This window comes from Falco biarmicus, chromosome Z (genome assembly GCF_023638135.1).
Source record: "Falco biarmicus isolate bFalBia1 chromosome Z, bFalBia1.pri, whole genome shotgun sequence".
Taxonomy (NCBI): Eukaryota; Metazoa; Chordata; class Aves; order Falconiformes; family Falconidae; genus Falco; species Falco biarmicus.
This window is the reverse complement of record NC_079311.1, coordinates 420250-445922: the sequence shown is the minus strand read 5'-3', so window position 1 is coordinate 445922 and position 25673 is coordinate 420250. Positions and strand designations below refer to the sequence as shown.

General features: G+C 50.7%; 2 protein-coding genes across 14 annotated transcripts in view; one reads left to right on the top strand and one right to left on the bottom strand.

Moving 5' to 3' along the window:
- Window positions 1–6031: 6031 nt before the first annotated feature.
- LOC130142341 (tRNA methyltransferase 10 homolog B-like) lies at window positions 6032–11378 on the top strand. The gene is given in 9 exon segments (XM_056324069.1): window positions 6032–6205; window positions 6286–6394; window positions 6490–6557; window positions 6559–6615; window positions 7893–8045; window positions 8634–8712; window positions 9560–9627; window positions 9946–10069; window positions 10641–11378. Coding segments are annotated over 9 exon segments (924 nt in total). The 5' UTR covers window positions 6032–6046; the 3' UTR covers window positions 10748–11378.
- Window positions 11379–12816: 1438 nt separating this feature from the next.
- Window positions 12817–25673, bottom strand: part of LOC130142340 (FERM and PDZ domain-containing protein 1-like) — a 59664-nt gene continuing 46807 nt past the window's right edge. For 11 of the 13 annotated variants that reach the window (XM_056324056.1, XM_056324063.1, XM_056324058.1 and 8 more), the window contains 9 exons: window positions 23570–23695; window positions 22318–22437; window positions 21889–22025; window positions 20519–20645; window positions 20026–20121; window positions 18577–18759; window positions 17998–18145; window positions 16525–17331; window positions 12817–15141 (listed from right to left, as the gene is read on the bottom strand). In XM_056324056.1, the coding sequence (XP_056180031.1) occupies window positions 13073–15141; window positions 16525–17331; window positions 17998–18145; window positions 18577–18759; window positions 20026–20121; window positions 20519–20645; window positions 21889–22025; window positions 22318–22437; window positions 23570–23695 (3813 nt within the window). In that variant the 3' untranslated portion in view covers window positions 12817–13072. The remainder of the gene's footprint in view (window positions 15142–16524; window positions 17332–17997; window positions 18146–18576; window positions 18760–20025; window positions 20122–20518; window positions 20646–21888; window positions 22026–22317; window positions 22438–23569; window positions 23696–25673) is intronic. The other 2 variants (XM_056324061.1, XM_056324068.1) reach the window with 2 other exon arrangements.

Below are 25673 nucleotides of genomic sequence, written 5' to 3'. Positions count from 1 at the left end.
TGTTCATAATGGCATTGTAATAAGGAAAAAAAAAAAGCCCCGAATTCAGCAGGTCAGTGAGACATGGCTCAGAGACATTGGGCAGAAATCCAGTCTGTTCAAGGAAAAAGACAAAAAAAAGTCAAGACTTGTAACTTAACACAGAACACAGAGGGCAACATTAATGCACGAGGCTTAGAGAACAATCTGTTAGCACAGCACTGCCGGGGACTCTCTGCAGTCGCATTCTCTTGCCCTTTGAGCCCATTTATACACACAGCTGAACACATAATAATGCGGTTCCTCATTAGGTGTTGCTGCAGTTCCATAGCAGGTCTGATTGCCCTGCTCACTTCATCCACAGCAGTAACGACCGCGGTCACACTGGCAAGCTCCTTTCCAAACTGAGAGGCCGTCTCCATTTGGTCTCCCTGCACAGAGGCTGCTGTGCCCATTTCACCATCCTAAACAGTCTGTAGCTCTCCTCTTCCCTCCAAGCTTACAGGAGGCAAGACAAGGCTGACCCAATCTCAACAGCACACCATTCGAGGTGCCAGCGCAAAGTGGATGCATATGCTGGCGCAATGATGCTGCTCTACATCTCTCTGGCTGCTCTGCCCCCGATAACTGCCACCTCTGTGATGACATGCGAGGCTGCCTTTTCCTGAGCATCACTTGCTGCCTCTCACATGCAGGATCAGCCAACGCAGTGCCCACCTGTGCCTGGATCCCAGCAGTTGGCAGGGTTCAGCCTCAGTGCCTGGCTGCCCACTGCTGTTCTGAACGGTTTAGGTTCTCTGTGGCTGTGGTAACTGCCCACAGACTCCATCAGCGTACTTGCTGCTGTTCTTCAGGGTGTTTATGGAAAAGGGGAGTAACCCAGGTGTCACAAACCCTTCTGGCAACCTCCCTCCACTGCCACACAATTGCCTGTGCCTTCCTCCTGTCTCACCCATCTGTTTACTGTTAGTTAATCAGGGGGAGGCTCTTCTGTCTTCCTCCACAACCTATAAGTTTCATAGAATCATAGAAACATTTGGGTTGGAAAAGACCTTGAAGATCATCAGGTCCAACCATTAACCCAGGACTGCCAAGTCCGTCACTAAACCATGCATCTGTGCAGGGTTTTTTTGAACAACTTCTAGGAACGGTGATTACACCACCTCCCTAGGCAAACAGGCACCGAGGAACTAGACTGGCAGCACCGTTTGGATACCTAAGTCTGCTAGGTTGGTTTGATCCTACACAGAGGTCTTTGCTGACCCCTCCAGCGCACAGACACACGGGGCTCTGCACCACAGCAAGTGACATTTGAGCTGACTCCTGCCCTGTACATCACATTTACCCTCAAGTCTGCCGACTCCTTCCCTTATCCTGCAAGCTTCACCGGTGCCACTGCAACTGTAGCAGAGCAGAGATTCAACAGGCTGGCAGAAAGCATAGGGAGGGATGGACCAGCACTCCCCTGACGGGAAGCTCTTGGAAGAGAGAAGTCCCTATGGAGCTGTGGCTGGTGGAGTGTTTTCACAATCAGGAGGGATGGTGTGGTATTCCTTCTCAACAACAGCAGGGAAGGAGAGACTTGTCCAGTTCTCTCTTTTTTCCCCTTATACAGAGTTCTGCATTAGGTTTTACTGTTCTGCCACTGCGCAGCCCATTTGGCTTTGGAGAAACAAAATCAAAGCTCAAAAGCAGAAACACCCCCAAGCCTTTTAATATTGTCATCAACACATCTCCTGCCGGTTTTTTTCTCCATTAAAAATGTTAAAAAGTACTCCTAGTAGTGTCTCAAGGAGATACAGATGCTCTCTCAGAAAAACAAATACACATCAGTGCGCCAGCTAAAGCCCATGCGCAAGATGCCATCTGAAACAACCCACTAGTCCCGTGGAACCAGGCAGAGTCACAATCTTGTCAACACTCTGCAGGATTTCCAGTAAAATCCCCATCCCATAGACTGGAAGGAGCTTTGCAAGGAGGGCTGCTCACCTCAATGTCAGGTTTTTGTTAGACCTAACGGGACCAAAACTGCTCTCTTAGGGCGTGTGACCTACTCAAACTCTCGACCCTTTCCGCTGACAGAATCTTGCGGCAGAAATCTTTTCACCTGAATTTCTGCTTCCTCTATGAGCTCCACAATTCATACGGCATGCCCTTCTTATTGGGTACTGTGTACTGGGCAACAAGCCTTGCAGCGTTCTCATCCTTGGTGCCGTATACCACCTGGGACCACCTCCATGGTCCCCCTGAGGCTAGGGGAGGCTGAAGCTGGGGAGAAAGGACAGAAGAAAGTTTGTTATTTGGAAGGGCACATATCATTTCTGCAGCCTGGGAAGGGAGGACTTTTCCTCAGCCACTTCTGCTGAGTCCACCAGACTTGGGGGCACCTCCACCACCGTAAGCGACTTGCTGCTCCATTAGCAGGGCAGTGGGTGCTCTAGGAAAGGAAACCCATGTCCCATTCCTGGCTGTAGTCCTGCTGTGGTTTAATCCTAGCCAGCAAGTAAGCACCACCCAGCTGCTCACTCACTCTCCCACCTCCTGCCAGTGGGAAGAGGAGGAGAATTGGGGGGGAAAAAAGGTGAAATTCTTTTCACAGCACCCTCCAAACTATCAAGCTGCAACAAGGTCTTTTACCATCTCATACCAACATACTCATCATGCTACTCACTCTACTGCCTTCTCCTAGTCTCTCTCATCCAGGGCCCGTTCTCTCTGCTTCTTCCTCAGCTGCTCTCTCTTCATTTGCTCTCAACCACTTAACAGAACCAGCCACACCTGCACCTTACCTACATCGGCCAACCCACCGCCCCTGAAGCCAACCCACAGTTGTATATTATCAATGTTAATTAACCCAGCTTCCCTCCTCTACAAAATTTGAGGTTTGGGATAAGACAATTTAATAATTGAAATACAATAACAATGATGCTGATGATGATGACAAGGAAAAAAAGCCCCAGGTGATGCAGAATACAATTGCTCACCACTCGCTGACCGATGCCCAGCCAACCACTGAGCGGCAATCTGCTGGCCCTGGCCAACACAACACACACACACACAGATCCAGTTTATATACCGAGCATGATGCTCTGTGGTGTGGAATAGCCCTTTTGGCTAGTTCAGGGCAGCTGTCCTGGTCCTGCTCTGTCCTGGCTTCTTGTGCCCCTCCAGCCTTCTCGCTGGCAGGGCCCTAGAAACTGAAAAGTACTTGACTCAATATGAACATTTCTTAGCAACAGCTAAAAACATCACAGTGTTATCAACATTGTTCTCATCGTCTATCCAAAACACCGCACTGCAGCAGCTACTAGGAAGAAAATCAACTCTACCGAAGCTGCTGTGTGGGCATGCAGCAAGCATCACATCGCCTTGCCCCCCTCCTATGCACCATCTCAGCTGCAGGCCATGGCTGCTGCTCCTTGCTGTCCTCACCGGCCATGAACCAGCCCGTCTCCACCAATGCTGAACCCGTGGCATCTCTCAATCTTAAAAGGTGTTTCCCCCTAGTCTGCATACCGCAACATCACAAGGACATCCAGCAGTGTCCCTAACAGATCTTCCACAAAAGGGCATGAAGAATAAATGAAAGGCCTTTTTGGTTTTCTGCCAAACAGCCTTCTTCCAGCCAGAGGTGCCTTTCCTCCTGCGGAACAATCGATGACACCAGAATCAGGCCTTCTGGAGGCCTGAAGCAGACAGCACGGTTACACTGGAACCACTGGAAAGGGTTTGGTACCAGCAGGACTGTATCACCCTTTGTAATACCGTTAAGAAGGTGTGGTCTTGCAGTCTCTAGGCTACAGGCCTTGTTAGCTCTTCAGCTGTGTTGTAAAGGGCTTGACGAAAGCAGCCACATCTCATAGATGGTTGTGCAGCTGGTGCGGGCATGGCAGTAGGGTTTGAAAGGCATCTTGAGCATCTTCCCAGCTCCCTGGAATGCACTGCAGCAGTTCTGAATGTTCCCAGGAACACTGCATGATCACCAGTCACCCCACCACCGCATGCTGTCCCCTACAATTTTGAGGCGAAAACCAAACCTGTTGGATCGCATATTCTCTGAGTGGTTTTGCTTGGCATGTATTTGGATTCTGGCTTGAAATGCCAACATACTACTGCAGCATAAATGACTAACCACGATAACCAGGGCAGAGAGACCTCAGCTTGCTGTTACGAGGAAGGAAGATGCTGAAACAGCTGTACATACTGTACCAGAACATATCCAGGTGCTGCCTATGAAAATGATAAGAAAAACACTAAAAGCATCTCAGAAATGAAACTTTCTGAGGATAAATGCAAAAATACACTGAGGTGCAACAAGTAGCTTTAGGCCCATTGAAAGCAAGGACTCCCATCGTGTAACGGTCAGCCACACATCTGGTTCAACACCAGAAGGGCCTGGTGGTTGTTTTTTTTTCCATCAGTGGAAGAAAAAAATCCGGGACTGGAGGACGCGGGGTGCGTGACATGGGGAGCTGCTTCGCAGAGGGATGGCGCACAGGTACCCAACAAATTTACCCTCCGTTTGTGATGGCATGCAGTGCCCTGAGCGAGAAGGAGAAACCACCTGTCCTGGCTTTGGCTGGAATAAAGTTAATTTTCTTCCTAGCAGCCCCTGCAGTGCCGCGTTTTGGTTTGAGTAGGATAACAACGCTGATAACACACTGACGTTTAGTTGTTGCTGAGAACTTTTTCTATTGTCAAGGACTTCTCAGTTTCTGGGGCCCTGCCAGCGAGGGGGGGGGGGGGGGGGGGGGGGGCGGACACAGCCAGGACAGGTGACTCCAGCTGGCCAGAGGGCCAGTCCGCAGAACACCACGCTCTGTATATAAGGGACGTTCGGAGTGACAGCGTTTGTCCCCCCCCAAATCCCTGTTCCCGGCGATGGCTGAACACCCACCACCGCGGACACGTGCACGGGGTTCCGCCCGCCGCGGGTTCCGCCCGCCGCGGGTTCCGCCCGCCGCGGGTTCCGCCCGCCGCGGGTTCCGCCCGCCGCGGGTTCCGCCCGCCGCGGGTTCCGCCCGCCGCGGGTTCCGCCCGCCGCGGGTTCCGCCCGCCGCGGGTTCCGCCCGCCGCGGGTTCCGCCCGCCGCGGGTTCCGCCCGCCGCGGGTTCCGCCCGCCGCGGGTTCCGCCCGCCGCGGGTTCCGCCCGCCGCGGGTTCCGCCCGCCGCGGGTTCCGCCCGCCGCGGGTTCCGCCCGCCGCGGGTTCCGCCCGCCGCGGGTTCCGCCCGCCGCGGGTTCCGCCCGCCGCGGGTTCCGCCCGCCGCGGGTTCCGCCCGCCGCGGGTTCCGCCCGCCGCGGGTTCCGCCCGCCGCGGGTTCCGCCCGCCGCGGGTTCCTGACGTGCGGAATCGAACTCTACCGCTCAAGGAGTTAGAAAGCAGGTATGTTTATTGCGGCGCTGAGTGCAAGGGCGGTCGCTCCTCCTCACTTGCACACCGTTTCAACAAGCAGCCCGATATTTATTATACAAAGTCAGGCATATACAGAAAGGTTTCCGAGCATTCAGAATCCCCCTCTGGCGCCTCTTCAAGATGTATTTTCCAATTCCTTGGGCAGTTCCCTGAAGTTCCTGTTTATCTTTGCATACATTAATTATGCAGACATTAATGCTTGGTCCTTCCTTATTGTCCACTCTGAACACTCAAGCTAATACGTGCCCACGGGGCCGGTTTTAATCTGTATCACCACGATCCCCCGCCGGGGGATCCATCCTCTTTGGGGTGGGGGCCGTTGGAGAAAAGGACGAACTTTTCCCCTGGTTTGTTTTCTTTTAGCAGTTAGCATGCCCTAGTCAGACGGCTCCTTATTGGCATTCTCGTGGAGCTCATCTCCATCGGTACTAACTGTCCCTTCGCCAAGCGCTGAGCTCCTGCCCTTCGCTCTTCCTCTGGGGCTGATGTTTCTGTTACCTGTGCAGCTTCTGCCTGCTGCAGCGCTCTACGTTTGTCACTGTCCCCACCCTCCCCTCCGCGGCACCGGGAGAGGCGAGCCGCGGTGGCCCCGAGGGGACGTGGCCAGCGAGCTCCTCCCCCCCGCCCCGGAAGCGGAAGCGGAAGCGGCGCCGATGGCGGGCGGCGGGAGCGATGAGGAAGCGGCGCCGATGGCGGGCGCCGGGAGCTGGCTTGAGGCGGAGGCGGCCTGCGAGGCCCTCCGCTTGCTGCGTATCGAGCCGTCGGCCGTCGGGCCCGACGCGGGGCGGGTGGGCGGCGCGGCGCGGTGCTCGGTAAGTGCCCCCGGGACGGGACGCGGCGCGGGCTCGGCGGCGGTAGGCCCGCAGGCCTGAGGCCCCGCTGACGCCCTCAGAGGAACGTGCTGCGGAAGCGGAGGCGCTGGGAGCGGGTGCTGGCGGCCAAGAGGATGAAGCGGCGGCAGGAGCGGGAGAGGAGCCGGGCCCGGCGGGCCCAGGGGGCAGGTGAGCGGCAGGGCGGCACGGAGCGGCCCCGCCGAGGGGCCCCGGGCCGTGGGCGGACGTGGGGCCTGGGCTGCCTTCGGTGCTCTGCCTCCCAGGGGCTGCCCTCCGGGACGGTGGGAAGGTGCCGGCCACCCTCGCAAAGGAACGGCTTCTGCAGGCCCGGGCGGCGGGGGCCCCGGCTTTGCGTGGACCTCGGCGTGGCCGATCGCATGACGGAGAAGGTACGAGGGTCCTGCTGTTACCGAAATCTCGGAACAAAGAATTTACCGACACCGATGTGATGTAGATAAGCAGACACTTCTTTATTGACGGTCGGGTGCGTGAGCGAGTCCTCTCACGATCAACGCACGCCAAGCTTCAGAATCAGACACCATATAGAGAATGTATTCATTAAGTATTCATGCATAATCATGGTATTTCCTGAAAATCATTAACATACCCTCCTCCCGTCTCTGGTTCTGCGCAGTAAAGGTTAGAAAGGTCCAGAAATGGGTCTGGGGTACGATTTGGGTAGGTGGTATATGAGTCGGTGGTCGCGATCTCCCCCTGCCAGAATTGCCTTTTACTAAAGTTCACAGTTTCTTGGCAGGTAACTACAAGCTGTTCCAGTCGACTCCCCCCACTTCCCATTAATTCTGTATTCTGACATTTCAATACACTTTCTACATACAGAAGACTAGTCAAATGCAAAGAAATCCTCTCCCCAGTCTACCTGTAAATACTGTATCCAATTATCTTCAATCGTCTTGAATCTTAAGTCTGTTATCTACGTTCTAATCATTCCTACTAGGTGATTCTGACCTATGCTTTTGGCCTTGCTGCAGGGCTGTACAGAGGATTTCATAGCAGCTTTTGCTGTGCAAGCACGAGTTCCATTAAAATATATTTCTTATTCCAAATGATTTTATAAAATCAAATAAAGTCAATTAATTCTAACTTATTAGCAGATCTGGAACACTGCCTGCAGTGCCCTCCTGCCCCAGTGCTGCCTGCTGGCCTGGCAGGTCCTCAGGAGATGCCGGGGACGTGCCCCATCGCAACCTTGACACGGCCTGGCAGCTGTGCTTCTCCTCTGTCCGTCCCTCTATGGAAGGTGTCTAAGGGGGTGGAGGAGGTGGCTGGGGCCGCTTGCTGGCTTGTTCAAGCTGTGCTAAGAATCCCTCCAGCTCACCTGCAGCCGGGGTGTGTTAGAGAACATGCAACAGCTTTTCTGGGTGCAGCCCCTGCGGGGGATGCTGGCCTGTCCTGCCTCTGCCTGTCCCTCGACCCCCGGGCCTGCCCACGTGCTGCCTGGTCTCCAGCACGGGCTGGCTGCACACCCAGCTCTCGGGGGGCTTCCCCAAGCTGTGCTCCCCACAAACAGCCTTTTCAGATCTTAGTAACCAGCCGGTGACACAAGCGTTGCAGACATCTGCAGACCCTGAATGCAACTTTTGTTGGTTGTGTTACCCCTTTGCTCCTAGACTTGTGAGTCATTGTGCTTGTTATTTGTTGGAAGGAAACAAGCCGCCTCGCATCCCAGATCAGGAGACTCTACGGGGCAAACAGGCGGGCCAAGAAGCCGTTTTGGCTCTGTCTGACAGAGTTCGTGGTGGGTTCGTTGATCTACAAGGAGTGTCTTCGCATGAACGACGGCTTCTCCAGTTACTTGGTAAGGGTCTCTGGCCACAGTGGTTTCCAGGTTTGTAGCACCCCATAGCCACGGTGGTTGCCCTCAGTTTTGGTCCGAGACAGGCTGCGGTGGGCTGGAACGAGAGCTGGGGGTGGCGTGGGAATGCAGCTCGGTGACAGGGGTTAAGGTCAGGTCTTCTTGCCCTTAGACAATGTCACAGCAGCGACATTGAGCCATGTGTTCTACAGCACTTGTGGGCCTGCACCTGGTAACGGTGAGGGGAGAAAAACACCTGAAGTGGAGATTCCTGAATCTCTTTAAGAATTCAGATCTCATTTAAAGTTAGGTAATTACTGCTGCTCTCCCTTCCTCAAACCACATTTAGGGATTTTGATGAGAAGAGAATTTAATGGATTTTGAGGGATATATTGTTCAGTGCTCATACAGAAACATTTTCCAATTTAAAAAAAAAATAAAAAACCAAACCCAAACTCTTATCTGTAGGAGTTCAAACACCTAAGTCGGTAGTGTCAAGTTCTGGTACGTTTGTGTCTGAGAATAGGTTTTGCTCTGAGAGATGGACTTGGGGCAAATGGCCTGCTTTTCTCCCTGTCTTGCATTTTTCAGATGGATACAACTCAAGAAAGTTACCTGGACCTATTTCCTTTAGATGCGATTGTTTATCTCACTCCTGACTCCGACAATGGTAAATATTTTACATGCTTTAGGCACAGAGGAACTGGGGAAAGATGTTGATTTTTAAGCTTTTCTTCTTAAGACTGTTTCATACTTCAGGTGATTCGATTCCAAGCATTTGCTGTCTCAAATTGCAAGACGTACCCTGTACTTGTATCTGATGCTAAACCTATTCCTGTTTCCATCTGCTGTGACAGGGGATGAGGTTTTGACTCAGGGTTGTGTGTGATCTGCAGCAGACTGAACTTAAAACCTGTGTGTAGACCCACTGCCGTTTGTAATGCTACGAAGGGGCGAAGTGGAGATGCTGGGGCAGTTTTGGATACAGTCTAAATGACATCTTTCTCTGAAATAATGCAGCAGCTACAACGTTCCCGTGATTGCTTCATTTGCTGCTCTGTGTGTGTTCTCCTCTTCCTCCATTTCTGACTGCCCATATATTTCTGGGGATGTAGATCCCTTTCTTGTTTGATGCAAATGCCTTACTCTGATAAAGAATCTGTTAAGGGTTGGGAAATGTTTTAGGAGGTGAGTGGGAGGCGTCTGCAGGCTGCTTGGGATCAGACGGACACATCAGCCACATCTCAGAACTGACAATGGTTAAGGGGAACAACGTGTGATATCTCTGGTGCTTTGTGCTTTCAGCCTGAGTCTGATCTCCCCCTTCAGTCAGCCTGCCTGCAGTTCAGGCGGACCCTTCCGTCTCTGAAGCTTCACACTCCTGCACAGCCTGAGGCTACAGGGTGAAGGGCAGCTCTGTCCACAGCATTCTCATGGAAGTGGAGTCTTGCTCAGAGAAGGGTGTAATGCAGAATTTTACTGTTGTGTGGTGGTGAGCAAGTAATCTTTTTTTCTAGTCCTTGAAGATATTGATCCAAATAAAGTGTATGTCCTTGGAGGCCTGGTGGATGAAAGTATTCACAAGGTGAGTAGTATTCACTTGTCAGAACCTGAGGCTGTTGGCTTCCCCATTCTCTCATGAGAGCAGAGACGTCCCCGTTAGTAGCACCTGGTGCTGCTGCTGCATCAATTCGACATATCACTATTGTGCCAACACCCATCTTTCCTCAAGGTTCTGTGGGGATCCAGCACCAGGCTGAGAGACTGCAGCAGTCACAGTGAAACAAGCCCCGGGACGGTTTTCACCTTCGTAGCTGCTTGTACCCAAAATGATGTGCGTGCTCTGTGCTCTGCATGTGCAAGTTTGTGCGCACAGGGCACCTTGTTCTTATTTCTCTTGCAGAAGCTGACCCTGCAGAGGGCACAAGAGCAGTCCTTGCAAACAGCCCGCCTCCCCATTCGTGAGTACATGGTGAAAGCAGTTAACACCAAAAACTACCACTCGGAGACGCTGGCCATTAATCAAGGTGCGAGGCTGCGCTGTGTCCTGTCGGTTGCCTGGGCTGGAGGAGGGGGGGAGGCTGTCGAGCACTAAGCAGTGGTTTGCAAAACGGGGGCCCAGTGCTCAGTAATGGGGGGAGAAGCCATTGCCGTCTCCATCAGCACAAGCAGAGGGGGCAGAGGGCACTGCAGAGCACCAGGCATAGCTGCTGGAGGCCACTGCGTGTTCTAGGGGAGCCCTGATGTGGAGACACGGGTATGATGTGCTTCCGGGTGTATGGTCAGTGGCACAGACAGGACAGCACGGGTCCGTCAGCGTGGTGACTGCGGGCACCTTGCTTTAGTTGACGCAGCCTCTGCTGTTCCTAACCAGAGCTCCCCAAAGCCATCTTCAAATTAGCCTCACTCACTCACTCACTCACTCACTCACTCACCAGATTTGACATGGGAGGGAATGCAGACTCCATGCTAACCTTCTCTGGCATCAGCTATTACCACGTCCTGATGTTTTGCAATCGGGGTGGTGGTGGTGGTGTATTGTAGAGCCTGCTACTGATACACCGGTTTCACAGCGTGGTACATCTCTGTTCCCAACAGTCTTTGATGTCTTAGCAACTTACTACGAGACGCGATGCTGGCCAGCAGCTTTGAAAGCGGGAGTTTCTTCTGGAAAAGGTTATGTGCTACCAGATGCGGGGAAATAAGTGGAAATACCTCAGCGTGACAATGCACAAGAAAACTCTTTTTATTTTTTGATGGTAAGGAGCTGTGCATACAAGAAAGGCAAACTCCAGATTTCAAGCAGAGTAACCAGCATGAATGTGCATAGAGAAAACAGCTCTGCTTAAATCTTGTTTGAGGACCTTGTCGAGAGTGTCGTGTTCTACCTCAGCAGTACAATGCTGGGAATTACTTTTCCCCTTGAACAGAAAAAAAACCCCACAACTGATTGAGCCCTGGGATCAAGTGAAAACTTGACAGGAATTCAGTTTTGCTTCATTGCAGATGCTGCTTAGAGTGTTTCTGACTCCTGCATCTACATTTGTTCTGGAACAGGGATGAGAGCTTTAGGCTATTTCACCTCGATTAAACAGTAAGTAAGGTGAAGTTAGAATTGCAAAGCTCGGTGGTGAGGAAGATTCCTTCCCACGGAAAAAGGACAGTGCTGTTTCAGCTGGGGAACACCACATGGGAAGTGGCTCCCCAGTGGAGAAACTATTCTTAGGTGCACCATGTCCTAACTACTTTAAACCAATTGAAGACTTGGCGAGTTGTTGAAGCCTACAGCTAATTCTGTGCATCTACGCTAAAATAAAATGTTTACTCTTAAACTCCGATTGCATCTTTACAGTTACTGGTGGTTGTTGCTCCCCACACAAGCTGAATTTGTGTTTGCTGGTGCCCGTTGCTTTGCTGTGCCCTCCGGGTTCACCCAGCATCCCACGTGCTCTTCCAGTTCTTACTCTTCATGTCTCCCTGTTCCATCAGCTGTTGTGTGTAGTTAGAGGTCTGCACTTGGGCTCCTGTGTAAGAGACTTTAACCTGCTGCTTGAGCCCCTGAGTTTGCTAGGTAGCAGCATATGCTAACCCAGTGGCTGGAGGTACTGTGGCCACCCTGTCCCTGTCTGGTCAGCAGAGCAGACTGCCCTTGGCTTGCTAGCTTGGCTGTCTGCAGGCACAGTGCGAGAGCAGCGGTTCTGGGGGGTTTGGTGCAGGGATAACAAAGGTTGCTGGGTGTTTGCTTGCCTGGCTCTTGGGAATCTGCCTGGATAGAGAGGTCTCCGAGGGGCTGTGACACTCCTTTCTGCCCCAGCTGCTCTCCTCTTCCACACCTGGGTTCAACTGCAAGGACTTGCCTTAAAGCCCTCCAGAAGCATTCCATGGAACGAGCCAAAAAAAAGTGGAGGTGGCCTCCCTCTGATGTTACAGAACCACAGGACAATACTGTCCCCATGCTGCCCTGGTGCTTGGGGACAGAAGTGTGTGCAGCATCCCTCGGAGGAGGAAGTCCCAAAGTTAGATGCCAGCAATCGGGGACCTGCCTCTGCTGTCTTCATCCTGGGGGGTGGGGGGGTGAAATCGCGCCTCCAGCACCGGAGTGCTGACTAGGATGCGCAACAGGATGGTACCTAAGGGCAGATGGCTCATGCTTGCCAGGGCTGTGCCGTGCGCGATGGGAGAAGAGCTACTGAAAAAGCTGGCAAAAGAGGCTTGCCCTCTCCTAGGGAGGCCGGCGTAACGGGTCATCCTCACGGCTGTGAAGGTCATTTCAGTCTGAAGGCCTTACCTGTGCCTTCTGGAAGACACGGATCCAAAGTAGCGTGGAGGGTTAATGAGGGACTTTCTCCAGCGCTAGCAAAACGGGAATAGAAAAGCTGGCTGACACAGAAACCGTATCGGAAGAGTAGGATATGGTGTTGCCTCCCTCACCCCGGACAACTCTCTCTTCTGCTCTTGTAAGGCGACACAGCTAAATACTAGTATATAGTTTTGTTGCCAAAGAGGTTTCTCTTACAAGCCCAGGCACATCCTCAGCCACAGGAGGTGGCCAGAGCAGCCTGCGTTCCTTCGCACTGCTATTTGACATCGCTCTACTTCCGGGTCTGCCTTGGAGAGTAAGGAATGGGAGGAAGGGCAGGCCAAAAAGCCCCACCTTTCTCCACAGGTGACAGAAGGTGGCTAGGACAACCCTTTGAGACTGGCCACCTGCCAGGCCTTTGGGAAGTGAGGGACAAGCCCCAGGCAAGATACATAAAGCGTTGAGAGCGCTCTGTGAGTTTGCCTCTTACATACAGATTGTGTACGCAGAATTCCACGAAGCTAGGCTGGAGGGCAGGATGCCCTGCCCTGTGCCCACCCCCCGGCCAGGGCAGCTCTTGGCGCAGCGAAGCCAACATGCATGGACAAGTCCCGTGACCGTTATTGATGCTACACATCCTGATGGGGAGAGCCTGTTAGGGTAGAGAAGGGAACGCGGCTGGGCTCTTCCCCACCCGATGCGTGTGTGTGCGCGCCACCGAACCGCCCCGTCACGACAAGGGGGGTACCCTGAACTGCTGCAGGAGACAAAACATGGCAGCTGTAAAGGCTGTATGTTGGTGGGCGAGGAGCTTGGCACCCAGATCTGGGCAGCCTTGCCTGTGAAGCTGCTGGTGAACGGCCTGCACAAGCTGGTGGTAGGTGCCCACCACATCCACAAGCGCGGCCCCGAGCTCCTGCTGCCTCTGCCTGCACAGCTGGCAGTGCGTCACCTGGAAGCAGGCCACTGCTAGCTGGACCAGGTGGTCAAACGTCACCCTGAGTGCCCCCTGCAGCTCTTGGAGGGACTGCTCTGTTTTCAGGAACTCCTGGCAACTGGACAGCAGCTCCTGAGAGGCTAATCCAAGGGCACCCTTACTTTCAGCACCCTGCTCTGCACATTGATCTTGCAGGTGGGTTGCTTCATTCCCAGAGAGCTTCCCAACGACCTCCTGAAGCTCTGTGGTGTAGGCTAGGAAGCAGGAGAAATCTGCAGGGCTCATTCTTGCTTGGTCCTTCAGCTGGCTGAGGGCTTGGACATGAGGGTCCTCCCATGCTGCATCCCTCCCAATGGAGACCGGGTAACGGCTCAGAGAGGTCCCAGGAAGACCGCAGCCGCTGGATGGTGGTGTGGTGAGAGGCCCCACAAACGTGCTGCACGTGGGGATGGTGGTTTCATGTTCCCCCTTGTCATCAGCTCTATGGAAGCAGCTGATATAGGACAGCTGACAGCTGCACTTGTCCACCCCAAGCTGTGGTGGAGAGGTCATCTTCACTGTGGAAAAAGCCAAGGACCTGGTCATGATGGGGTCAGAAGGGGTCTGCTCATCCTTCTTGTAGTTAAAGCAGAGAAAGCAGAGTTTTGAAGCCCCATGATCTCCTGCTCTTTTCCCCAGTGAGCCCAAGGGAATTGGGCCTGAGGAGACGGAAAGCCTTAGAGATGGAGTCAGAGGAGAGTCCTTCCCCACCTCACCAGCCTGTTCTTTAGGAAGAGGGGTCTGAACAGGCTGCAGCTGCTTGTGAGCCCCATTTCCCATGTCTTTCCTGGGCTCTGCTTCATCCTGGCTGCTTACCAACTCTTTCTCAAAGGGTGATTCAGCTGGAGCTGTTTGCATCTCCTTTCTGACAGCATCAGCCCCCAGGCACCCACAGGTCTTCTGAGAGGCCAAAAGCTCTCGTGGGCTATCTACCCTTTCCTGAGATGGGCTGGGTGATGTGAGGTCCTGGTCCTGGGCAACCTCAAGGGGAGATGCCACACTGGGACCATGAGCTGATGGCAGCAGCATGTGTCCGTTAGCAGGGCAGGTTACCTCTTGGCCCAGGAATGGGGGTACATCACCAGTTGTATGCTGGGCTGCCACCACCTCACCCGCCTCCTCCAGTGCCACTTGGGCCAGCCAACTGCCGGTGGCCACACAGCTCTCCTCACTCAGCCACCCAGTACATGCCTTCATGGAGGAACTTCCCTCAGCAGCTCTGCTTTGTCCCCCAGGAAGGGGCACAGCTTCCTCCAGGGACAGGGAAGGTGGATGTACAGCATGTGCAGGTTGGAGACCACCGTCCACATGCGTGGTGACACCTGCACTCTCCTCCCTGTGCAGGTCACCTGGCAGGCGAACAGCTGAAATGGAAGAAAGCACAGAGTCAGTCAGTGATTTTGTTTCCAGGGTGTCAGGCTCCATTTCCATCAGGTCAGAAGATGTATTTGAGCTAGCAGCATCTCTCTGGGCCTGGGTGGCTGCAGGAAGCCCCAGTGCTGCATCCTTCTTGATGTCCTCTGACGAGCGTGGAGCAGGGCGCTGAGCAAGGCGTGGTGGGGAGGGTGGCCAGGAGCAGCAGCTCTGCAGAGAGCCTGGCAAAGCCAAGGGGAAAGTGACCTGCGAGGTGTAATCAGTTTTCAAGAAAGACCTCCTCTTCCTCAGGCTTTTGGTGTATGTCAGCTCCTTCTCCTTCCTGTGCTTCTCCCTTGCTGTCTGCCTTGTCATCAGGTCCTCCTCCAAGCTGTAACATCTTGGTTTCTTCAGGGTGCAGAAGGAGTTGTCTGTACCCTCTTGGGATGGGGACATCATATTGTAGCCTGCTGGCAAGAAAAAAAAAAACCATGCAAGTCAGGAAACAGCCACAGGCAGCGGAATATCCAGGAGTCTATGCAGTGGGCCAAAACGCTCTTTAACACAGGTCCTGCAATTGCAGGCATCAGTGTTTGGCAGCAAAGCCTGGCTCCCAAGTGCCAAAGAAAACTGTCCCTGTGTTATGATCAAGCACCCATTTGGAATCAGTTATGTCAAGCAAAACAGAGTCTGGGCCCATGGCTACAACTTAAAGTCCAAGAGCAGCGAAGAAGGGCACTGCGTAGTCTCTCCCCTTGTTTACTGGAGCTGCTTGATCTGACTGCAGGTACAGCTGTAATTCTCAAGTTAAATTTGGTGATAATTTTGGATAAACTCCAGCTACAGGGAGTACTGCCTACAGCTGTACCTCTATTAACACTGAAAAGAAACACCAGAAATTCCAGGTTGGGAATTTCTGCTGAAATTCTGCTCGTCACAGGTTGTGTGTGTCCTGGCAAGTGAACCTCCTCAAGTGAACACAGTAATAGTCTTTAGCCCCTAATAAAATGGGTCAAAATCTGATCTTCAAAGTTCTAGAGAACATCCACCTGGGCAGGTGGTTTTTTTTTTTTAAAAAAAAGGTGCATTAAAAGTAGTAGCTTTATTCCACATTTCCAGACATAACAATTTAGTGCCTGAACATGGTATTGTTACTGTGCATCAATGCAAGGCAAAATTGTACCTACTACTAGGGAGCTGCTCAGCCACAAGGCTCCCTGACCCAGTTATGAAATATGCCCCTGACCCGAAAATTATTTTTGATCTTGGGTGTGCATGGAACAATAATATTTTACACTTTTTAGCTCTCCTCAGCTTGAAGGAAGATTGCAGAGTAAAGGTACTGTCTGACAATGGGAATATTTGCCACAAACCACCCTGTCAGTGCAGGGACACACATCTTTTCTGTGTTCTGTTTTTGGGACTCATCACTCTTTTCATCAGCCAAGATCCAGCTCACGTAGAAGGATGCACAGAACTTACTTACTCATGGAGTGTGTTGGCTTTAGGATCAAGCAGAGCCATACATCGGTATTCTGGAACTCCTGCAGAAACGTGAGAACTTTCCAGAACGCCAGACTCATTTCAAAACTGACCTTTTTCTAGGATCCAATGCTTAGATGTGATGACAAATCTCCCTGCAAAGCTGCGGCTCTGCCCCCTGTGTGCACACCCACTGTATTTCTGCTGAAGAGTGGCTCATGAAGAATGGGCGTTGAAAGGCCCTTCAAAAATCTTGGGAAAACTATGAAGAGCTGAAAGATTATCCCTCCAGGAAAACTTCACAGGGTAAACAGGCAACACCCCAGCCCAGGGGGTGGAAGGTGACCTGCATCACATGGGTGAGGGTTTACCTGCCAGGGCATCCAGAGGGCTGAGCCTGTCTGCAGCATCATAGAACTCCTCCTCAGAGCTGGTGTCACCAAAGCCCGGGGGTGGCTCCAAAATGAGGTCGCTTGCCTCTGCCATCCCTTCTGCTCCACACAGTGCCTCTTCCTGGGCCAACCCATCTTCCCAAGGGCTTCTTTGAAGGCTGCCCCCGATGTTGTTCCTCTCCATGCTGCCTGCAGGGGATACGCTGTAGCACAGGTTGTAATAGCCCACGGCGTTTTTCTCAGACAGCTTGGTCTCCAGCACAGACGCACCAGTGCCGTCCCCTCTCTGCTCAGAGGGTCCGTCTTCACACCCAGGCTCCTCTGCATGTGGCACCTGCAAGAAACAGAAGTAGTCTCTGGTTTCGGCCCTGCTGGAGCCTCCTGCAGCATGAATGGGGAAGCTCTTGTATGAGCTGCTCATCTCCTGCACTGTTGGTGTGTAGAAGTGGAAGAACTCCGGCCTGGAGGAAGAGCAAGCTTCCAACTCATCTTCCTCCAGTGCATCCATAGAGTCACTGGAGCCACTTGTCTTAAACCCTCGGCTCTCGGTGTTGGCTGAATCTGAAGTCTCGGATGCGCTGTCTGTTGCATTGTCACCCCCACCACACTGGTCACCTCCTCCAGCTTGGGGCTTTGTGCTGTCCTTCTCCAGACTGTGGAGCTCTCCCAGCTCCTCCTCCTTCCACTGGGTGCTGCTGTATGCTAAAGGAGCATCCACGCAATGCTCTGAGGAGGAATCCAGCTCCCAGGAGTCTTCAGAATCACTGCAAGTTCGAGATTCGTAGCCTGGGATTTAAACACATCTGTCAGCCCGTTCTTTGCAGCAGAAAGGAGGAACAGCCAGACAAAGGCTAGGAACTTGTCTGCACAGCAGGGATGCAAAGCCCACAGAGCTCTGCCCTCACTTGCTCCTCAGCAAACAAGGTGAAGAAGGTGCAATCTGAACTGCAGGGCCACAACCTGTCCGCAGAGGCTTGGTTCCTCCTGCCTGCTTTGCCTGTTTTTACTGCAGAGCAGTACCGGAGGGAGCTGCAGAAGAGCAGCCAGCTAAACCCTTACCTAAAGCCTCAGTCTGCAACACCTACGAGGCTGCAGTTACGCTGACAAGGGACAGGACAGCAAGGCAAACAGATCCTCTCTCTCCTGGCTGAGGGATGCCAGCAGCAGGGAAATTGCTCAGGAGGCTGGTGAAAAGAGCACAAGCGCTCAGTGCCGCGTTTGCCATTTCGATGACAGGCACTCAGCCTTCACTTCCCGGGAAAAGCTGCCAGTTACTGGTGCTCTTCCCCTGCCCAACGTGTCTGGGGGTGATGGAAACCTGGCACTGCACACCCCTAGGCTACTGGTCTAGTATGATGCTATTCCCAGGAGGAAATAACACCTTTAATGCTGGAGGATCCACCCACTTTCTCCCCACCCTTTGGCCAAAAAATGACTGGGGTTTTTTTAAACCTTCTTCAGCCGAGACACGATGCAGTTGCTGGTTTTTCTCTCCCCAGGTAAATATGGAGATATTTGCATCCACGAACAGTCTGTAATAGCCAATGATGAGGCAGACAAGATCTTTTGCACTGTTTGATTCCAGCAGCAGAGTCAGCAGCTTTTTTGGTGAGGGGGTGGTGGTGGTGGAGGAAACAGTAAAAAATGTTAGCATAGACAAATACCGCTTGTATGACAATCTGCAACTACGTGCTGCACACTGAAAATCCATTCCCTCTCCCATACTGCCATCATTGCAGAGCACTCTGTTTCTGCATGAGGCACAGAGAAAGATGAGCAATTGGTTTTTTCTCGTTTTGTTTCTTTCATATGTCTCACTGATGGAGTACTGCAGGAAGAATCACTTTCCTTCAGTCATTTTGTATTCTTCCTATGAGCTTTCCCTTCTGAGTCTGTTCTAAGCCTTTTGTACTGATGACACCATCACCTAAATGTCAGATTTTGAAAAGAATAGACGGTGTGAATAACTCCTCTACTTCCTCTCTGGCCCCGACACAACCACATGCTGGCCATCATGAAAGGACCGCATACCTTCAGATCCTGCAGGTAGATTTTCACCATGCTCACTTTTTCAGACTCCTCTGTAAGCTCCACCCTGCTGATGTTTGCAAACTCCGCCAGACTTGTTATGATGTTGAGCTTATTATTGATAATCTGGCTCACCCCATACTTGGCACCCACCAGCAAGGCAACATATGATTCTCTGTCCTGTAGCTGTAGGGGGAAAGGTTAAATCTGTAGCAAAAATCTCAGCAGGAACCCATTCACCTGTGCCAGGCAGGGACTCCTCAGCCATCTGATCTTGCGTGGTACCTGAACACTGGACTCTCTTTACAACTGGGCTGTAACCATCAGCAAAGGAGCCCCTCGTTACTTACAGGCAGTCAGGTCACCTGCTCCTGGCCGTTCTCTTCTCTGCCTTGGGGACCGCCAGCTCCCCTGTGCCCCCCAAGGCAGGTAGCCCCAGAGATGCATCAGCCATCTAGCAGATCCAAAGAGGTGGGCAGCAGCAGGTTGCTATCGGAAGTGTCACCTGCCAGGCTGTGCCAGACAGACCTAGCGAGACCTACTGGAGCTGGCCAGAAACTTCACGAAGGCATTTTTGACTTCGGAAGAAATGTCAACACTTTCTGTTAGCATCAGACACTTAAAAAAATTATGTAATGCCCGTATAATTTGGAAGAAATCATTCTCTTTGCGCACAAGTGCAGACCTAGGAATTACTGCAACCCATCAGTAAGGTCCTCTACTGGTACAGAGCTACCTGTGCTGCTCAGCTCTCTGTACTAAACAGCTGTGGTTCACAGTTCAGTACAGATCCAAGTGGGGACAGGTGAAAAAAACCCAACCAAACCAAAACAAGAAACTTCTTGTGATAAGGGAAATGTTCTTTTTTACAGTAAGGTTTAAGCGTGACAAATATATTTCCAAGAGTTCATGAACCACCCCCAAGATCTCTTCAGTAATTTACAACATACCAAATATAGACAGCTCACCTGAAGAGCAAGAGTGAAAACTTTCCATTAGAAAAAATATGCATAATTTTGTGTAGGCTGGTATGCTGTTCACTTCAATGGAACTATGCTGAGTTACCCTAGCAGAGGCTGTCACCAGTATTTATTATGACATCCCAGGACAAGGAAAAGCGATGTGACTGGGGCTGGCTGAAACAGCACCGCCAAGGCTAATGTTACATTTTCTATGAGCATCAAAGCAAAGATAGGGAAGGAGACTCAGTAAGAGGTTGCTAGTCTCACATCAACAATCAATTCAGAAAAATATTTCAATATTTCTGCTTTACCTAGGGTTTGCTTTGGTTAAGACACGATCTTACCCACTGGTGAAGAAAAAGGGTTAGAACTGCTTCTTGTGCCCTAACTTTGCAGTTATTGTCCAAGTACACTGTCATAACAGGTGCAGAAAGCAAGGCAATAGGACAGTACGCCAAAACCCGATTACATAAATAAACAGCACTCGTACCATCAGGGTGGCATTAAAGATCTTCCCATTGTACATCTTTAGGTCTCCCAGTATTTGCAGGTAGCTCAGGCGCACTTGAACTGCTGCGAGCATATGCTTCATTTTGCAAGAGAAGAAATACTGTTTAGGAACATGACAGATTGATGTTTGCGAGCTAGCCTGTAGGCTATAAGATGTTCTTTTGATACAGGACTTAGTATTTGACCAACGCATCTAGCTTGGTCTGGATAGGCCACAGATGTACAGGACCATCCCACATTACCACGGCTGCCGTTTGGCAACCCCGCAAGCAAACTGCAGCAGAACACACTGCACAGGGATATTAGCGTTACGTGTGCAGCAGAGGAAGTTACAAGAGGAAAAGATACGAGAAAAGCCCCAAGTGATGCCACAGAGAAGCAACCCACAGAGGAAAGACATTGCCTTTTTGGCCTGGAGAGATGCTGCCGCCATCCTGGGGGGCAGCACCTTGAACCCAGGGGACACACACTACCTTCTGCCGAGGGTCCAGTAGCACCTGGTTACGCTTCATGTGGTAGCTGATGGCTTTCTTGATGTCCTTCCCACTCATGTTTCGAAGCAAAGTTGGTGAGATGAAGTTTTCGATTCCCCAGTCCCTCCTGCCGGAAAGACAGGAAAGGAAGCAAAGGGGACCCCCAGCTGTGCTGTTCCCCAGCCACACAGTAAAATGTGCAGCAGGGCAGCTGGCCAGAGGTAGGGAAAGGCAAAGACACCATGCTAGACCAGGATGCACCCAGCCTCAGGGTGCTGTAACACGTCTGCATGGCTCATGCAACCTGCCTGCCTCACGCACATTCACTCCTGTGTGCATCTGCTTCTGGGTTCGGAGGTGGGGTTGGAGCAGCGTGCACTTTCAGGTAGAATGCCTCTTTTTACGTGGTTATACAGGAGACAACCTACAAGCTTCGTCAGCATAATGGTCTTCACCTGTCCTTGCCACACAGCGGATGAAGATTCTGCCTTTACAGTCACTTTCCTTCGGTCACAAGACATTGTGACATTACATTTTGACATCTCCAGTTCCCTAGACCCAACGCTGTGGGCCATCTGTTCTGCTGAACAGTTTGTTCAAGCCCCCGCATTAAATATTCAGGAACCAAGAATGCTGCATTTGTCTACAGTCGCTTCTCACTCTCCAGTAACTCTAAGTGGTTAGAGATGTCTGGCTGTATGCAAGGTATCAGTGGTGCTTGCATGGGCTGGCAGAAGCTCAACGGTGCAGTTACCACACTGTTATTTAATTACTGGCTCATCACAAGTTCTTAAAGCAGGGTTGCTCTTTAGGGCAAGCGTGGTCTAAGACCACTGCCGTGCAGCACAGCACACCTGCTGCTTGTGAAAGCATTTATTTTTTTTTTCCCCAGATCCCACTACTTCACAGGACCTATCACCTATGTTGAAATTAGATACTTCTGATGTAGCTCTGGTGGATGAAGAGATGTAAAGTACTGGCTGTGCAAAGCTGATGATTATCCTCTCTCTCAACTACTGCATGCAAATCTTAGTATACTGGCAGGAGCAGCCCAGCTAACCACAACTATGTGAGAGGCTGGCAATTTCACGTCCCCGCTCTAACTACAGTACAGAACCTCCCTCAGTTTAGGGATGTGCCCAGACGCTATAAGGTCCAGATTGTTCAAGCAGCTCAGCCGGTTAAAGACAGGGAGGCTTGTGAAGCCACCTTGCCCTAAAATGACTGGCACAACCAAGAGACTGCAGTCTCTCTGGGTCAAAGACAGTTTTCTATCCAGAACGGGCAAACATAGAGCTGATGCCACTTTTAGTTGGCTCCTTCTTTTGCCAGGCTTAGTCACAACATGATACAGAAGTCTGGGAACTTACTCAATGTATTTCAAGGATACTTTCTGTGGCTGAGCACAAGCATAGATCCTCTCCTGTATGTGTAGAGCAGCTAGACGTAATGCCACACTGCATTTCATTTCCACAGCAAATCTTTCATGAAGTACGTCGCTGCAGCTCTGGAACAAAGAGAGCAGAGTTAGCATGATGACAGGAGCTCAAGAAGTCAGGATATGGCTACCATGAACCAAATAAACGAAGCCACCTGGCTCATTTCAATCTCTTTCTGTTAAAAAGCCAACTAATAGTTGATTTAAGAATTTAAGGCAAACTGAATCCGAATGCTCTGTTTTTAAGAGCTTTGCATTTCACAATCCTATAACTGAACTGGCCTGAAGTATGCTTTGGTTTCAAGCAGAAATGAGAATTGGGTGAGAAGAGATCCTGAAGCATGGAATGCCTCGATTTCACCTGCAGGTAGAGATACTCAAAGGCAATTGGGTCTTCCTGCAGGAGGTCTAAGGGATCCTTTGGGACAAAGCAGACTCTGAAGAGGCACCGGTAGTCATGACATTCTCGTTTTTGGACCACCTGCAACAGACAAACAGCATTACGCCACAACTACTGCTGTAGTCCCTCCCTTCACAAATGCACAGTAAGCCTCTGGCTTGTATGAACTCATAGAAATCATGTAAAGCTACTGGCAACTGGGCTGGCTGCAGATTAGCTGTTGTCCTTCGCAATCAGAAGGAGACTGCTAGGGTTTGTAATTTTATCTTTGGTTCTTCTGGTTTTTTACTTCTCCCTGTGGTAGCTTGGAAGTCCTTTGACAGCAAAACTTCATTAAATACCCATTGATCTCGTATACTTGCAGTAGATAAGCTAGGACAGAGGCATGAAGGCCATATAATGACAGAGGAAAGGGCAAGCTTCTCTGCTTTTAACGTCAGTCATAAGATACAGCAGTGCTAAACAGACACTTGGTTCATCATCATAATGTCAATACATTAACCCCTGCATTATAAATTAGCATATTTTATTCTGGGCAAATCCTATACAGGCTCACCAACTCAAACAAAGCAGAAATTCTCAGGCACGCGTGCTCAGCGGTTGGACAGCATCAGCTACTGAACCTTCTCTGCATCACAGTGGATCACCAATCAACAGTCAACAGCACGGAGATGAATCTACCAAGTGGGCACATTCTCACACCTTAGATCAGCTCAGATTTACTAGCAGAGCAACAGAATTACTGTCAGAGCTAACCTCATGTTTGCAGATTGAGAATTTCATCCAAGTGGCACCTGGCTGGATTAACTCTCTTGACTACCTACGGAATCGTAAATAGCTGGGTATGCAGCTATTTTAAGACGGTCTCAAACAGTCCTCTGTAGATGGACCTGTCTGATAGGTGGCACAAAGCATGTTCATCCTCAGTCGTCTGATGTAGTCCAAGCAGTACCAGCCCACAGGTATTGCTCTGTGGGCTCTCTAAACAATGTGATGCTTATGAAAGCACCATTTCTCCAAAGGCTCTGGTCAATGTAGGGGTGACACATGCAACAGGCAGAGAGGACAGCATCTCTGGAGATGGGGCCGAGCTCATTCCCTCTTGTGACACTGTCACGAGCTCAGCTCTCTCTGCATCTCACCGGCCACAATTCATTCGTACTGGTGCCCCCTCCCAGCATGGCTGCAAGGACATGCAAGGGGCTCTTCTCACCTGCTCAATGAGCTCCTCCTCATGCAGCAGGTGGATCTTTGCCATGTTGTACTGCTCCTCCAGAGCAAGGGCAAAGTGCACAATGCTTTGGATGGAGAGCTTCTCCTTCAAGGTGAGAACAATGTCCTGAGAAGGGAAGGCACATAAATGGTCAAACAGAATTCAGACACAGAGCTGCTGAGCACCACTAGCACACCACACAAACATGGATATTTCCAGCCTGTGCTGGCAGCTGTGTGGGACAGCACTGAAAGGGCACTGGCCAGACACAAAATTCTCTGCAGCCAAGAACATGCCTGGTGCTGCAACACAGCATGACATTTTTAGTGCTGTTTCACAGGAAACTAATGCCTATATGATGTACTGCTTATACCTCTTCACTGACCACTTCTGGACCCATCGACCTAGACAAACCACAGAGGTCTCAAGGTTATACAAAGCCTGCAAGTTGATCAGAAGTGAAGGCATGGGAGACGGCAGCCTCTTTGGAACACCAAGCAGAAGCTTGGCAGGTAGCTGCTGTGCCATCCCAGCTGGATGTCTGGGCAATGAAAGAATATGCCAGTCAGGCAGTCAGCAGGATGGTCGTCAGAGCCACCCATGTCCACTGATGCCAGCCAGCTGGTAAGGAAGGGAGTCAAGGGAACTGCAGAGGAAGCACAGATAAAGGGAGGACAACACATTTCAGTAGATCAGGAAGACAAGGTAGGAAAACTACAGCTTGCTGTGGTAAGAGTGTAGTAAGATGCAAACTTCAGGGTATAACAGGCATCAAATCTGTTTCCTAAAGCTGCATGTCCTGGGCTGCTTTACGCAGAAAGTTTTGGGCTTGCAGTTTTTAGTTTGGTGTTGTTGAGCACCTTCTTTCACCCTTGATCCAAAAGTTTGCTGCTAACCAGTCTAGCTTGCTAGAACTCTATGACACCTTTTGAAGAAACTATAGCGAACTTATGAAAAACACTTCTCCCCACCAATAAACAACAACTTGAGAGCATAGTTGCAAAAGTCTTAACAAATTTGGCTGAAAGTGGTGTTTCAATTGTATGTAGAATTGTGTTGGAATACTAAGTGTCATGGAAATGACTAAGTTTATTTTTGCCAAACAGAAAGCATTACATAAGGCTTGACTGAATACAAATTGAAAGACAACTCCTTTGACTCACTCAAACCTCTTGAGGCAAGCATAAATGTTTGACTCATCTCAGCTTTAAGCAAGGATCTCTCAAACAGCAGAGGAACTTCTGAAAACACCTAACTTAGGAAACATTTTACCCCTTTGAGTGTTTCTGTGATGATTCTGGTGAGGGTTGCACTCAACTCCAGTAGGGAAAAATTTGTTCCAGGTCTGACATGAGCAACTCAAGTCAAACATGAAGAGCTAATCCATTGTTTTGAAATTAATGCCTTGCAGGTTGGAAAATAAGTATCTCTTTATAAATCATCACTCCTTTCCTTACTACTTTCTTGCTTTATTTCATTATTTTCTTTTTCTCTGCCTTGCAAGTCACAAGACCTGCAGAAACTTACTTGAATGAGAGACCACAACAGTTTTGTGAAGTCCAGATGCACCACACAATAAACTCCTTTCTGAGGAAAGTTTTCTGTGCATTATAAATAAGATCTCCTTGCTTCCCCCTTGATGTTCTTTCAGCATGATAACTCCACAATGCCTGTCCATCATGCATCTTTTCCACAGTAACTGCACTGCTGCAGGATACCATATATCCTTGAAAAAAAATTATGGCCTCCAATTACTGTGTACAGGCAAATCTTATTAACTCCAGCGTAAATACTGCACAACTCTATAGACCAGGCTAGAAAAACTTAAATTTGTAAGCCTGTGTCTAAACACGGCAATTAAGGAAAGTGCTAGATTAATGGCACTGGAGATGAGCACCTTGTATTGTGAAGAAAATTATGGTAACTTGTCTATAATGCCTCCAAGCTCAAGTGATCCTAGGAAGGCGGTACTGCTTTTTCATCTCGAGGGGTTAATCAGTCTTCCTGTCGGCACAGGGGAACATTATCACCAGTGCAGAAATGAGGCACTTTAAATAACTGGCACAACTGCACTTGCTGAGTTCATGTGATATCCAAACCTGGA